Source organism: Limanda limanda, chromosome 16 (assembly GCF_963576545.1).
Source record: "Limanda limanda chromosome 16, fLimLim1.1, whole genome shotgun sequence".
Classification (NCBI taxonomy): domain Eukaryota; kingdom Metazoa; phylum Chordata; class Actinopteri; order Pleuronectiformes; family Pleuronectidae; genus Limanda; species Limanda limanda.
In genome coordinates, this window is record NC_083651.1 from 803,147 (window position 1) to 814,572 (window position 11,426).

An 11,426-nucleotide genomic window follows, 5' to 3' on the forward strand; every position below is an offset into this window, starting at 1 on the left:
CAGAGGAGTCGATCTTATTTAACAGAAGAATTAAAATCAGCAGCTTCTCTTAATGTCGAGCGGCTGAGAACAAACGGTCGTTATCACTTTAAATCCATTTCTAACAAAACTGAGGAACATGTGAAAAACATGTGAGGAACCCATGAGGAACAGGTCAGGTCTTCAGTTTGTTTCTGAAGAAGATATACAAATATTTTCATAAACATGTTTGTTTTTTTAAAAGACAATAACTAATCTCTGGGTTACAGACTTCATTTATTTTGTGATGTGTTTTAAAAAGCAGCCCTTTCCTAAAGAACAACGGAGTTAAGACCAGAGTTCCACTGAAGGAATCTCGGTTTCAATAAACATCTGGAGTTTTAATAAAACTTCTACAAAAACTGAATCTAAAATCTTCATCACATTGGAAACTTTCATGACAAAAGAATAAATAAAACCAGTTTCAGGGGAAATTCCTCTATAAATAAAAAACACACGAGGTGAATCTACTGCACACGACCGACACATGAATCATAAACTGTAAACATCAAACTAAGGATTTAAAATCGGTTTGATCGACGCTCGTCTTCACGTTACAGATCTCACAGACCTGAACTTCAGCTTTAATCATAACCAGTAAATAAAGATGAAAGACACGACTCTTCTAACGTCTCCATCGCCCCCTGGTGGCTGTCTACAGCACATTCCCAGAAGCCTTCTTCATCCATGTTAGCAGATGGGACATGGACCAAACTAAAGAAAATCAAAGTAGACGTTAAATAAATGTTTGTAAAGATGTTTCTGTCGTTTCAGGTCGTTCTTGTCTCACTGATGTTTGTCCAAGTTATTTGATAATATACAAACAGGCTGAGACTGACTCCTGATTGGTTGAGAGCATGTATGGGCGGGACCTCAACACCACAGCTCCACAATCACTACACTGCACAGACTCTGACTGTAAATGACGCCATCACCACTAGATGGCAGCGTTTGTCTCCGAGATGTTTTAGCTTCATTCTCACGGGAGGAAGTGGAGGCGTGTCTTCATCTTTGTTTACAGCCAGCGAGTCACATTTTTCCACTTTACCTTTCATTCACATCAGATTATTTAAACAAACATGATCTGGACAAACCTACATTGTACAAACATTAAATGACATGATTTTGGTTTGTTCTTTTTCAAAGTAAAATAAAATCTTAGACAGGACCTAAGAAGCTTTGCTGTTGTCTTTGTACGACGTTTGAAATAAATCACAGCTTGTGTCTCTCCGGCAGACGTCCGGTCTCCACTGAGCTGCCACAGATTGAACCCGTTTGTCTTTATTAGCAAAAGTAGAGACAGATTTAGTCTCATGACTCGTCAGGAGGAGGCTGGGATCCGGTCGGGCCTCCTTCACCCCCCCCGGCTCTAAAAGACACCAAAGGGCCGTATAAATATTAATACAGAACGCAGTGTCTGGCTAAAAGATCATTTAAACTGAAAAAGGAACGTTATCTCCTGCTGCCACCAGGGGTCACTAAACTCCTTATATTGTTCCATTCAGAAGAAGAAGAAGTTCTTTCAGCTTCAGAGTCACTGAGAACACGTGAACTGCAGCGAGTCCCTCGGTCCAAACGTGTCCACGTCCTCCTGGTCTGTGGGGACTGGAGCCGGGACCCAGCAGCAGCCTCCTGATCTTCAGCGACTCCACGCTACATGAAGTTTAGACATGAATCTATGAAGCAGGAGGACCTGGAGTGGAGGGGGAGGTTCTGGGAGTGAAGTGGTCGTTACTTCTGCTTCGAGACCAAAACTAAAGGAGCAGCGTGTCCAGCAGAAGAAACCTGAAGAGAAACAGAACCGGAGCTTCAGCAACGAGACGTCTGACCGGGGGACGAACACCTAGCTTCCTCTGGCTTCGGAGAAGAGGAACGGAGAGATGTCCAGAGGAGGAATGATGGAGGAAAAGAAACGGATAAAGAATGAAAGGATGAGGGAACAGCTGTGTTAATCATCTGCAGTGGCACAGCAGCAGTCCAGCCACCAGGGGGAGCAGGTTGAGCAGCAGGAGCCACAGAGTGATGGCCAGACCTGGAGAGCTGGAGCACGGGTCTGAAACAACAACATCACAAACTTCACTCAGACCAAGAAAACCTAGAATCACATTCTCTTCTTCTCTTCTCTCTCGTGTCCGAAGACGCGTCTCAGCTGCTTGGACTTTAACACTAATTCTGTGGTTTCTACCAAACTTCTGACGATTAACATTTCAATGTTTGTATCCTGGTAGTAAAACATGATTTGATAAAGACTCAAGGAAACATTCAGGAGAGGAGAGGAGGAGCCACACTGACCGATGGGGTTGGACCTGGAGGCGTTGGCGGGCGGGAGCTGGTGAGGCAGAGGACAGTCGTCACAGAAGTCGGCGCAGGCGGGACAGACCAGCACGCCGTTGTAAACCCAGTCGTTGACCCGGACGCTGACGCTGAGCAGCTGAGCTTTACGGACGCAGAGGAAGGATCGGTCCTGCACCAGCACCGTCAGGCCCTGGGACGAGCACCACACCTGCACCACACACACACATGATGAGGTTTCATGACTCCGCCTCCTGAAGACATTAGAGATCTGTCGTCCCTGTGATGGTTCATCTCCACCAACCAGCTCCACCACTGACTTCTCATCAGCCCCAGCTAACATCTGAATTAATGTGTAGAAATTCCCTCATGTGAACAAGAACAAGACGGACGACCTGAAACAAACGTCGAGTCATCACCGGTTCTTTATTCACACTGATGATATGAAATTGAAATGGTTTGGACCAATCAGAAAGGGACTGGCAGCTGTGGGCGTGTCTAAGGAAATTAACTTCAGTTCAATCAGGATCTTTTAACAGACCTGAACTTTCCCAAACATCTCTCATGTGCTGCTGTTAGAAATGAAACGTCCAGTTATGATGATTTGTTGAATAAACTGTTTTTAAACAGATTTTACTGTGAAATCTTAACGTTTGTTAAAAACTGTGATTAACATGAGACAGTTTCCAGCACCTTGTAGCACCCGGAGCCCCAGTCCGGGTAGGTCATCTTCCTGGTGCACTGCTCCATGACGAAGGCCGACTTCTGGTTCAGACACACAGAGTCCGGGCCGTACTGCTCCGCTCCGTAGTTCCTCCACCAGTCTGAAAGCACACGGAGGAGGTGAGATGGTTCCGTCTCCTGAGAGGAGAGGCCCAGCTGGACCTCCCTGGTGAAGAGGAGGTGAAGAGGAGGTGAAGAGGAGGTGAAGAGGAGGTGAAGCTACCTGGCTGGTTCTCCGACACGCGGCAGTACGAGTTCCTCTGGTACTCTCCACTCAGGTGCCAACTGAACTCCTGACTGAAGGGACAGAAGTCTGCGATCTCCACCGCCCCCCCGAAGAACGACAGCTGATCGGGAGCCACGTCAGGGATCTGATCAAAATACTACACACACACACACAGACACACACACACACACACACACATTAACGCACACACACTTGTTTCACCACTGTTCTACTGTTTGTCTTCAAGCTGTGTGTCTGTGGTGTGTGTGTGGTGTGTGCGTGTGTGTCTGTGGTGTGTGTGTGTGTGCGGGTGGTGTGTGTGTGTGTGTGTGTGTCTGTGTGTGTGTCTGTGTGTGTGTGTGTACCTGGTAGTCCAGCGGCAGCTCCTGCTCGTACCGCTGCAGGTTGCACACGGCCACGGCGAGCTGGTCCTGTCGGCAGGTGAGCTGCAGCGGAGACGCTCGCACCGTGTCACAGAACGGAGTCACCGCGTGACGCCTGCAGACACACACACATCCAACCTATGAATCAGGTTTTATTACATGTTTGGATTCATAAAGCACAGCTGGGATTTCAGTGTAGGTCAACAGACTCAGAGTTAGAGGACTTGATGCTGTGGGGACTCGTCCTGTCTTCACCTTTGTCTCTGTCTGTCCATCCAGAACTTGCAGCTCTTCATGACGAAGTCGCAGCCGAGGCCACGCCCCCAGTCCAGCCTCTGAGCCAGGCTGTAGTTGGCCCGGTACCAGCCGCTGTCCTCCATGATGGCCAGCGTCAGCCGGGAGAACACCCGGTTCTGTGTGTGTGAGCCCGTCATGGCCTCGTTCTGAGGGAGAGCAAGAAGACGGTGAAGACCAGAGGAGAGAGAGAGAGAGCTGAGTCGACCTCGGAGCCGAGCAGTCACCTCCAGAAGCCTCTTCTCCCAGTGGTTCAGCTCAGTCCCAGTCCCGCCCTGGTTCTCCAGCTCCATGCCCTCCAGGATGGGACAGTTGAAGTGTCTCCTGGCCTCCGCCTGCAGCCACAGAGACACACTCACATCAGCTGGAAACACAACTGGACCCGAGCGTCAGAGGAGCAAGTCACACAAAGTGATTCTCACCACAACACGGGGCGTGACCAGGACGTGGACCTGGTGTCGCACCATCACTCCTCCTCTGATGTCCCACAGTCTGCTCACCGTCCTGATCACCGCCTCACTCCACTGGTACAGGCCCAGGCTGAGTCCCACACACACAGAGACACACACACACACACACACACAGAGACACACACACAGAGACACACAGGTTTGAGGTCAGCAGCTGTAGGACGACTCTCCACAGGACGACACACGGACTCGTGGTCCTCACCTCTCGTTGAACGCCGGCAGGCCGCTGGCGAAGCGGGGGGTCAGAGGTTTCCCGTGGTCGTCGTGGTAGAAGGCGAACAGACCGGCTGAGAACCCCTGGTGGACAGAGGAGGAAGTGCAGTGGCTCTGTTTACATCCTCAGACTCAGGTGCTTTTCACATTACTCCACTGCATATATGTGTATCCTCTATTCTACTCTATATGTGCATTGATTTTATATATAATAAAAAAGAAACAATAACATGAGAGGAACTGATCACCTGATAAAACTATTTCACATGAATGTTCACTTATTATTATCACCAAGCTGCTTTTTAAGGGCATGTTGTTAGTCATTAGAAACATCTTATGAACAGGGTCATTAGTCAGCGTTAAGAAACAAACTGTTCACATCAGATTTAATAAAGAGTCTGACCAGAGCGTGAATGATCTCGTGCTTGACGGTGGAGAGCATCCCCTGGAACTCCTGAGGCTGAGACGAGATCATGGCCGGACACAGGTTGGCGTAGCCGGCTATAGGCCTGACCCCCCCCCCCACACACACACACACACACACACACACACACACACACACACACACACACACACACAGACACACACAGACACACACTTAGAAACATCCTCAAACAGAAATGATTCACAGTCTGGACCACAGGTTGAAGTCGAGGACCCCCCCCCCTCACCTGTCTAGCTCCGCCTCCAGCTGGCAGTAGGCGGCGTAGGCCACGATGTTCTCCTGTCCGCAGCGCTCGGTGGGGACGCCGCTGACGTACAGCACGAAGTCAGACCCGCCCACCCCGGGGCCGTCGGGGGGGCCTGAGGGGCCACAGGACCTCCCAGACTCACTGCACACTTTACACTGCTGAGAGGGGAGATCAAAGGAAACGTTAGGAGCTCCTGTCTTTGTTCTTTCTGTCCTTCACCTCCTTCACCTCCTTCACCTCCTTCACCTGCTTCACCTCCTTCACCTCCATCACCTTCACCTCCTTCACCTTCACCTCCTTCACCTCCATCACCTTCACCTCCTTCACCTTCACCTCCTTTACCTTCACCTTCACCTTCACCTTCACCTCCTTTACCTTCACCTCCTTCACCTTCACCTCCTTCACCTCCTTCACCTCCTTCACCTCCTTCACCTCCTTCACCTGCTTCACCTCCTTCACCTCCACCTCCTTCACCTCCTTCACCTCCTTCACCTCCTTCACCTCCTTCACCTGCTTCACCTCCTTCACCTCCATCACCTTCACCTCCTTCACCTTCACCTCCTTCACCTCCTTCACCTCCATCACCTTCACCTCCTTCACCTTCACCTCCTTTAAATTCACCTTCACCTTCACCTCCTTCACCTCCTTCACCTTCACCTCCTTTAAATTCACCTTCACCTTCACCTCCTTCACCTCCTTCGCCTCCATCACCTTCACCTTCACCTCCTTCACCTTCACCTCCTTTACCTTCACCTTCACCTTCACCTCCTTTACCTTCACCTCCTTCACCTTCACCTCCTTCACCTCCTTCTGTCTATCTCCCCAGCTGCCTCTTCCCCCCCCCCTTCACCATAACCAAGCAGTAACAGTATCAAGGATAATGACATTTAATGCAATTAGAATTAGCATCAGAGCTCCTCAGCACAGACTCACAGAGCTGATAACATGTCTGCATCACACTGCTGAGACTCTAGTAAAGGTCTCGTTGTCACGTTATCCCTCCTCTGACCTGCAGGTGGTGCTGTGGCACGACCACGGGGCCGCAGCGGGTGACGTCTGCACAGGCGTCCTGGCAGTAGCGGTGAGGGTCGTCTCTCTTCCTCAGGTACTGGCTGGTGGAGCATTGTCTTCAGAGCACACAGAGAAACCACACGTGGAATCAGAACCGCCTCCTGCTGGAGCTACATCCCATAATCAAACTCACAGATTCAACTGCAACTGACGCACAAATCCCTCCCTGTGATTGGCTAATACGTGTGTGACGTGTCGTTAGAGAGCTGGTACCTGCTGAGCAGCACAGGCCCCGCCCTCTTCCTCACACTGAACGCCCTCTGCAGGAAGTCAATGGCCTGAGGAAACAGCTTATCCTGAGGACACACACACACACACACACACACACACACACACACACACACACACACACACACACACACACACACACACACACACACACACACACACACACACACACACACACACACACACACACACACACACACACACACACACACACACACACACACACACACACAGAGTTATACATCCGATCACAATAGTGATGTACATTTCTTCTTCTACTGTTCATATTCCTGTTACTGTTAAACCGGATCTGAGGATTTGAATCTGCAGTGATTTCAAGGTTCTGTTGGACTTGAAGCCAGAAGCTAAACTGGACAGAGTTTATCAACACGTGTGAGGAAGGAAAGAGTTTGAGAAGCGATGACCAACAAGAGCTCAGGTGTCCCTCACCTTCACCAGTCTCCTCTTGTCTGCAGGAAGCCTGTGGACAGAAAGAGGACATGAGCAGGAGACAGAAGACGTCCAGAACATGTGTCTCTGGTGTGGTGCACTGAGATGAAGCTCCTGTGGAACATGTGTCTCTGGTGTGGTGCACTGAGATGAAGCTTCAGTGGAACATGTGTCTCTGGTGTGGTGCACTGAGATGAAGCTTCAGTGGAACATGTGTCTCTGGTGTGGTGCACTGAGATGAAGCTTCAGTGGAACATGTGTCTCTGGTGTGGTGCACTGAGATGAAGCTTCAGTGGAGCATGTGTCTCTGGTGTGGTGCACTGAGATGAAGCTTCAGTGGAACATGTGTCTCTGGTGTGGTGCACTGAGATGAAGCTTCAGTGGAACATGTGTCTCTGGTGTGGTGCACTGAGATGAAGCTTCAGTGGAACATGTGTCTCTGGTGTGGTGCACTGTGATGAAGCTCCTGTGGAACATGTGTCTCTGGTGTGGTGCACTGAGATGAAGCTTCAGTAGAACATGTGTCTCTGGTGTGGTGCACTGAGATGAAGCTTCAGTGGAACATGTGTCTCTGGTGTGGTGCACTGAGATGAAGCTTCAGTGGAACATGTGTCTCTGGTGTGGTGCACTGAGATGAAGCTTCAGTGGAGCAGCTGCTGGACTCACTGGTCGACGCTGTGGTCGTAGATGATCTTGATCTTCAGCTGAAGGTCGTCAGGCGAGCTTCTCTTGGTCAAGCGCTCAGGCTTCAGGTGAACATGGTGGACGACCTGGAGACAACACAGAGATACGACTTCTGTAGATTACAATACTTCAATCGTAGAAAGTTCAACAATACACACTGAATACAAACTGTACAGTAATACACATGTACACTTTACACACAGACACATCAGTGGTTACTGTAAAGGTTGTTGTGTTAGAGGTTTTCAATCAGAAACTTCATACACAACAAATGTGTTTACAACGTTTATTTTGAAAGGATCTCCCCGGAAGTGTTCTCTCCGTTGTTGCTAGGGAAACCGGGGCTGAAGATGGCCCTTAAAGAGACAGCGTCTTCCTGTTAGCATGTTAGCATGTTAGCCTGAATGCTAACGGTACCAGAACAGCTCGTTCGACGGAACCAGGCTCGGTTCTTTCACTGAAACACGAACATGTCGCCCGGGTTCGCTTCGTGGAGCAGCGACCCGGTGGCCCGCAGAGCACCGGGAGAACACCGGGAGAACACCCGGTGGAGCCCGGGGTTCTCCCGGTGGAGCTAAGCTAGCGGAGCGGGCTCACCTGGTCCGGAGCCGGGACTCGGTGCCGGCAGGTCCCGGAGCAGCTCACGGTCACAGCCAGCAGGAAGAGGACCAGGACCCGGCCGAGCTCCATCCTCCCTCCGGCCCGAGCAGCTGAGCCTCCGCCGGTCCGGTCCGTGGTCCGGTCCCTGGTCCGGTCCGTGGTCCGGTCCCCTCCGGACTCGAGCCTCTCATCAGGACATGGTCTCCCCCGCGAGCAGCGTCTCAACCCGGGGCGAGAGACGGCGGCAGCGGCCGGTAGAGGCCCGGGTCCAGGGGAAGAGTCCGGTAACAGCCCGGTAACAGCGGATCCGGTTACAGACCGGTAACAGCGGATCCGGTAACAGCCCGGTAACAGCCCGGTGACAGACCGGTAACAGCGGATCCGGTAACAGCCCGGTAACAGCGGATCCGGTCCCGGAGGATGTTCCTGAATCAGCTGAGAGCACCGGCACCGAAGATCGTCTCTCACTCAGACCTCTCACTCCCACCGCGTAGAGCGAGGAGGCTCCGCTCCAAAGATCGTCTGTGAACAGGAGGAGTCACTCAGAGAAGCAGAGCACCCTGTGGAACACAGATTGGTCAGGGACGTGCAGTGAGGAGGTTCTGCCACTAGGGGGCGTCCTCTCTGAACTACAGTTTTTCTCGATTGCTTAAGCACGATTTTGAAAACAGGGCCCGGTGTTTCCAACCACACACACAATCAGCAGAACACATCAAAACCTTTGCAAATTGAAACAATGTTATAAAAACTATAGACTAATTTATCAAAACCATATTTTATTAACATATGAAACACACACGCTTCATATGACTTAATTCAGTTTGAACCAGTTACACACTGCTGCTAATCTCAAACACTTTTAGCAATTCCAGTTCTCAGCGATTAGAGTCCTGTAAGTGAAGTACACAGAGAAAGTGCAAATAGACAATAAATTCACCAAACACTACACAACACCAATGCTGCAGACTCATGAAAATAGAATTTAATTCTCTCCATATTCCCAAATCAGTCAACATGTCAACATGGAGAATCACAACAAAACATGTCCCAGTTTCCATGCTACTACAGGAGTGTGCATAACACTGTAAGCTCAGCAAATATCAGACAAGCAGAAAATTCTGTATCCAGTTCAGGTTTCAATGAGGACCACCTGAGCCTGGGGGGGGGGGGGGTCGTAAACCCTCCACCGCCATGCCGAGAAAAACTCTTTGATTGGGTTTAGAAAGGGAGAGTATGGTGGAAGGTGTAGTTCTATAAACTGTGGATGGTGTTGAAACCAGTTCTGGACCAGAGCAGAGCGGTGGAAGGACACATGGTCCAGATGACAGTGTATTGCATCTGGAGCCTGTGGTTTACTGCTGTGACGAGGTTGTGCAATCGCACAGAATGTGAGGTGTGTTGTAAGAGCCCAGGTGTGACGGAGGAGGACCCCATTCTGTGTAATGGCAGCGAAAAGGGTGATGTTACCCCCCCGCTGCCCTGGGACACTGATTATAGCCCCGTGGGCGTGGCCAATGATATTTCTGTTTCTCCTTCTTGCTTATGTCAGGTTGAACCTTGTCTCATCTATGGATATGAATTCATGCAGGATTTCCTCAGCATCCATCTGTAAAACTCTCAGAAATACAGTGAAATACAGATTGTGTAGTTCAGCATAGGTCTGGTATACAGTACATTTACATGATAAAGGTTACGTGTGCAGTATGCAACATCACAGTGCTAAAGAGAACAATACAAACCTCCACATACTCATGCTGCAGCCTTCTCCTCCTCCGTGGATTCCCCCTCTCACTCTTCACTCTTCTTCTTTTTTGTGCACAAGCTCCATTTTGGTTGAAGTCAGGTGAACTCAGCTGCTGCTTTTGTATAGTGCTTAAACCAGATTGGTGTGTCTACAATTAAACAGTCATGTGTTTGCTCACGCGATGGCTGTGTTTAACCAATTGGCTCATAGGGGGGGGGGGGGGGGGTTGCAAGGAAGTGACATCTTCATATACTTCTGTGTCTAATGTCTACAAGTGTGTTTAGTGTTTTGCAGATCACTGTGTGTAATGTTTTGCAAAGAGTGTGAAGCTGACATTGTGCTGATAGTGGTTCAGATCTGGGCTCATGTTCTGCTCCTTGAGTGTAAGGTTTTGATAATTGTGTAATACTTTTGATTTTAGTGTTTAAGCAATCGAAAAAAACTGTAAAAGTTGATTTAACAGTCTATGATTCACACACAGATGTTTCGGGCAGAATTGTTTAAATGTAGTTACTTTGATAAGTTATTGATAACTTTTGTGTATGGATTTAATTTATTTTAAATAAAAAATGTAATGGAAGTAGTGATTTAACTGATCTGGAAACAGTGTAGTGAACATGATCCAAATCACATCCACACACTTCTTCTTCTTCTTCTTCTTTCTTCGGTGTATTGGGGCTGGAACCAACGTCCAGGTGCATTACTGCCACAGACCCCCCCCCCCTTCCCCCCTCTCTCTTTGTGGAGCCTGAGTTTTGTGTGTCTGTCTTCAGGCTGGTGTGTGAATGGACGTGTGTGTCCTGTTCCCACGCTCCGACCCTCAGACACTGTGAACTGATTAAAGAGACGTGATTGGCTGAGCAGGATGTCTCTCTGATGTCTCAGTGACTCATTTGTCTGATTCACTTAAATCTTCTTTTCATGTTTCTGTCTTTGACCGCAGTCACGACCTGTGAGTTCTGGTTTGTCAGCTGACCTGAGGTCTGTGCTGCGGAGACGTCAGGACGTCCTCAACAGACACTGAGGGTCTGGTCCATGTCCCGTCTGTGAACATGGAGGTTTCACAAGTATCACAGAACAGCAGCCTTACGGCTCAACAAGGCCAGAGGTGAGTAGAGTCGACTGCATGAGATCTGGAGTACCAAACAACATCAACACAAAGATAATAACAAAGATAATAACCCTGAGAGACATGAGTGAATACACAGAGCTCCTGCCAGAGAGGATTTACAATGCAAAGCAGCCAGAAACATGGAAGAGGAGTTCAGATACGATCAGATCTATCTGCACAGTGACATGCATCCAGAAATACATGAGAAAAAATTGTTGTTTGCATCT

The 11,426-nt window shown here is 49.4% G+C and overlaps 1 protein-coding gene across 1 annotated transcript; it reads right to left on the reverse strand.

Moving 5' to 3' along the window:
* Positions 1-1,800: 1,800 nt before the first annotated feature.
* Positions 1,801-10,789, reverse strand: lmln (leishmanolysin-like (metallopeptidase M8 family)). The gene is made up of 17 exons (XM_061089003.1): positions 10,730-10,789; positions 8,342-8,779; positions 7,727-7,830; positions 7,061-7,091; positions 6,596-6,678; positions 6,321-6,438; positions 5,291-5,469; positions 5,023-5,128; positions 4,609-4,703; positions 4,359-4,476; positions 4,164-4,271; positions 3,898-4,085; positions 3,625-3,757; positions 3,257-3,416; positions 3,004-3,134; positions 2,311-2,521; positions 1,801-2,071 (listed from the first exon to the last, which is right to left on the reverse strand). The coding sequence occupies exons 1-17, from the start codon at positions 10,787-10,789 to the stop codon at positions 1,971-1,973; spliced, it is 2,364 nt and encodes a 787-aa protein (XP_060944986.1). The 3' UTR covers positions 1,801-1,970.
* Positions 10,790-11,426: the final 637 nt, after the last annotated feature.